This window comes from Opisthorchis viverrini, assembly GCF_000715545.1.
Source record: "Opisthorchis viverrini unplaced genomic scaffold opera_v5_78, whole genome shotgun sequence".
NCBI lineage: Eukaryota > Metazoa > Platyhelminthes > Trematoda > Opisthorchiida > Opisthorchiidae > Opisthorchis > Opisthorchis viverrini.
This window is the reverse complement of record NW_008751734.1, coordinates 740,217-744,691: the sequence shown is the minus strand read 5'-3', so window position 1 is coordinate 744,691 and position 4,475 is coordinate 740,217. Positions and strand designations below refer to the sequence as shown.

At 42.5% G+C, this 4,475-nt stretch overlaps 1 protein-coding gene across 1 annotated transcript in view; it reads left to right on the top strand.

Moving 5' to 3' along the window:
* Nucleotides 1-3,758: 3,758 nt before the first annotated feature.
* Nucleotides 3,759-4,475, top strand: part of T265_04616 (hypothetical protein) — a gene marked incomplete at both ends in the record, with an annotated part of 5,161 nt that continues 4,444 nt past the window's right edge. The window contains one exon of the mRNA XM_009169398.1: nt 3,759-3,835. Coding sequence (XP_009167662.1) covers nt 3,759-3,835 — 77 coding nt within the window. The remainder of the gene's footprint in view (nt 3,836-4,475) is intronic.

The following is a 4,475-nucleotide window of genomic DNA, read 5'->3' as shown; positions in this document are numbered from 1 at the left end:
ACAGGTCGGGTTCGAACCACGGACCTTCCGGTCAGTAAATTCGCGCTCTAACTACTTCAGCCATCTCACCCATATTCTTTTGTCGATCACTTACAGAGTTGGTGAGAGTCGACATGTTCACAAGACGAGTTTTGTGAGCTTGTCATTGAATAAGAGAACAGTAAAAGGTGTCACGCAAGGTCAGTCCTTGTTTTTTTCCGAATGAAAACGAGTTGTTCTGCATGGATGCCATGACAACTATATTTCCCTCCAACTCGACCATTGCGGGCATTCTTTAGTCAAGATCGCAAGGGCACAACGAGACCAGGGTACATGAGTTCCTGCCGAACGTATACTGATATATGGTCGTTCGCTTGTTCGCTGAGCTGGGCAATTTGGTTGCACAATTTGGTTGTGCACAACCGCTAACCCACCGCTACGCACAACTACGCACTGATGATATCACCTCGATTGGTGATGAAACGTTTACAACCAAATTGCCCAGCTCAGCGAACAAGCCAACGATCATCTACGCTATCTGAGCTACCGACATTCTCCTCTAAAGTATACTGATATAGTCTAGGTCCAGCATGGCTCTTCAAAATGAGGAATTTCACGAAAAGAGCTTTCAGTGCTTTTCTCAGAAGAGCTTGGCAGACAATAGGTAATATACAAGTCCCCCTGAAGTCCTCTGAAACAATGACTTATCGAGCGGTTCCAAACTTTTTCTAATTGATTGAAAGCGCTTTTCTCCGCTCCGCCAGTAACGTTGATCCCAAAGATTCCTCGAAACTATTCAGGATGTTTACGTTGAGTATAAAAGACACAAAAACTTTAGCTTTCTGCACAGCGATTGAATTCGATTTTTAGGTTACATGACTTTTTACCATAAATCCAAGATATTTCAGCCTCCACTTGGTCTCTCAAACACTGAAACACCTTTTCTCGTGACGCTATAACAAATACGGTGGTTCCGTTGCTGTCTTAATGACAAATACTCATTAAAAGTCGGTTTATGGTAACAGATGACCAGATCACATTCTTTGAATATCTCTCAACTTACCTTTGTTAGTCGTTGATTCTAAAACACCTTAAGGATGGCTTTGAAAATGAACTGGAAAGATGTCACCCATGATGGCACAAGAAAAGGTTTATTTTAGTTGTAGGCCTCTTGCCATTCGTACAATTTGATTACAGCCACATTCTTTTGATCAGAGTGGTCATCTATCCTCATGGATGACGTGAGCACACATCCTGATGTAACTTCGATGGATACACTCATTTGCATACCAATTTGTGCAGCAAAAAAGACGCCCAATGTGTCAATTCGTACGATATCCCAGATATCGCAGTAAATTTTCATGAATGAAACTACTCATAAAGTTGCTGAAAACTTCTTAGCCGTTTTCGGCGTCTCTTAGCTAAATGTAACCTTTTTTCATAGAGGAAACTACTCACAAAGTTGATGAAAACTCTTCGACAGCCCACGACCGGTTTCGCCCTTCTAGGGGCCGGCTCATCAGGTAGGTCCAGTCCCCGAGTTTCCTTATGTTATGAGGCGGCCTGTATGCAGCACATTCAGTTGTAGAATATCATAAACGAGAGATTCAATTGAGTCTCTCGTGAAAACCAAATTGATTTGCAAGTGAGTGTATTTCTCGAAAACAGTGCAATTTTGGTTCAAGTAGAACATAAGATTGGCGGAAACTCGAGGACTGCGCCTACCTGATGAGCCCGAAGTGGAAGGGCGAAACCGGTCGTGGGGTGTCGAAGAGTTTTCAGCAACCTTGTGAGTAGTTACCTTCATGAAAAAATATACTGCGATATATCGAATATCGTGCCAACTGAAACATGAGGCGGCCTGTATGCAGCACATTCAGTTGTAGAATATCATAAACGAGAGATTCAGTCGAGTCTCTCGTGAAAACCAAATTGATTTGCAAATGAAAGTAATTCTCTCCCTTCTTAGTCTAGGAGGACGCGCATTAGATAGGTCGCTTGTGATAAAAAGTATGCCAGTAAGCGGTGAAAGGAGACTTGACTACTTTCTCACCTCGCTCTCAGACCATCACATTTTTTTGGTAATTCATCAAAGAAACGTAAACTAGTCTACAAAAAACGTTTCACGGTGGGATGATTTTGAGTGCAAAGAGAAATGCGTGCCTCTACTTTGATACACTATTTTTCCTCGGAGTTCCGCCCTTAGCACCAGTGAATCATGCACGTCCGTTAGGTGGTCACGTGATGTGCCATCGATCGGTCTGTAGGCCAGTGGGCAAGCTGAAGCAGTCGAGTGCGCAGTACGGAAGGCTGAACATATCCTCTTTAGAGAAACTCTCTTCCTAATTTAGCGACCACGATCTAATGAGAACACTGTTCTTGAGCAAATTTCTGCAAACTTTTAAATGACTTCTCTCTCTATTAACAGGGGCCCTGAGGGTTTTGTTGACTTGCTTTCCGTTTATTCACCCACAGTAGTGACGGCGTCGCACAGCTGCATCTTGTACTAACAACCGGATGATGAACAATGCTGGTATCTGCAAAACCTTACGATATGTACATCAAAATTGATTCTTTCAAAATAGAACACTAATCATAGTAGATGTCTTGTAGTAAAGCAGATGCCTGCGCGCTCATGCAAGCACGGGACCTTCTTAGGGGTCCACATAAAGTTTTCCTGAGGTACCCGTGGTTTTCCCCATTTGCAGTCATTCTCATGCATGTGATAAGTTCCAGAAAAGTAGGGGTATGAGATAAGAATAAAAATGTGTTATTTGGTAGGAAATTTCTCTGTGTCTTGTGTTCCTACTCACATAAACAGAGTACCTGCATTTATCAACGACATTGTAAAGTGGGTCACGTGATAGCAGAAGCGCACTGGTTTTAAAGCCTTGCAGTGGACTTCTTTTGACGTTTATTGGGCTCTGAAAACCGTCAGGTTTGTCATGGGTTGGATTAAAACAACGGGTCTTTGCTAATTTATTTCACGAGCCAACGGTAAGTGTATAGTTCAGTTATCTGCTTACCGTTAAGCCTCCAGCAAAACAACATGGGGAATTAGGACTAGACTTATTGTTACGGGAATTGGTGAGTTGTGACTCGGTCATGTTACCTCCTGTTTGTTTTTGTTCACCTGATGTCGTGTCAAACCGACGAGACTTGTTGGGGCAGAAAAGTTATGCTGCGTGGAATGAGTGGGAAAAAATATCTTTACGGTGTTGTGAACGTCGTCAACTCAAGCAAGACAACGACAAAGAGCAACCTGAGGTCAAAAAAGTAAATCAAGCGTACACAGGATCAGAGGTTTCAAGGCTAGTCAACCCCTGTGACGGGATTCAAAATGATTCACTGATTTGGCAGAACAGAATTTATCTTGTAGTTGTTTGACCCACAGAGTAAAACACTATAAAAGTTCACAATTATGTGCCTCCGTCCTTCAAGAGGTTACTCTCCTTAAAACAACCAAATAAAATTTTCACTTGAGAGGATGACCTCTCTAGGAAAGAGCACCAGTTAATACATCTACCGTATTCCTTATTTCGAGAAATCGCCCTGTGAAAAACACGGACACGGTCCCGATTTTTTTCAATTTTAAATAAAGAATTTCATTAGCGAAATACACACATTCGCAAACTAATTTGGTTTTGCAAGAGACTCACTTGGAACCCAGCTGAATCTCTCGTTTATGATGTTCCCAGGCAACTGAATGTGCTGCACCAGGCCGCCTCATGTTTCAGTCGCTACGATATTGGAGATATCGCGATACATGTACATTCGTAATGCCTAGAAACATCACAAACGAGCGATTCAGCTGGGTTCCAGGTGAGTCTCTCCAAAAAACCAAATTAGTTTGCCAGTGAGTGTATCTCGCTAATTTCCTGCAATCTGGTTTCAAGTAGAACATAAGGTTGACGGAAACTCGGGGACTACACCTACCCAAAAAGGGCGAAACCGGTTGTGGGCTGTCGAGGGGTTTTCAGCAACCTTGTGAGTAGCACATGACAAAGAACTTCATTGTTTCGAAGATACCTCTTCAAAACGTGGTTTCGGAGTCCTCGCTTCAAATTAAATCTGCCGACAATCGAACTGAGGTCATCTTGCAGCTAACCAGGAAACCACATAATGAGTAGTTGACGGTTTCATCCGTTTCTTACTAGATAAGACGAACTGTCAACCTGCAAGTAGATATAAGTTGACCTGTTTTCAATAATACGATATCTTATTCTGTGTAAAAGGGTATGGAAGCAATAGAGTTTGCCAAATGCCTGGCATCCCAGGTCTGTTTGCCTGACTGTGTTTGTTGGTCCAATTGAGATTTCGTGGATCGATAAGTAAATTTTTGTGCCAGTAAATCATCGATGTAATCACTGTTGTTGATAATGAGTCCTAGGAAGGTGGTGATGTCTTGCTAATTTCAGTCAAAGCGTCTACTTAGAAGAAGCCGTTGGTTAACGCAGTTCAGATGACCTATCGGAGCAATAATTTCCGTGCTTTAC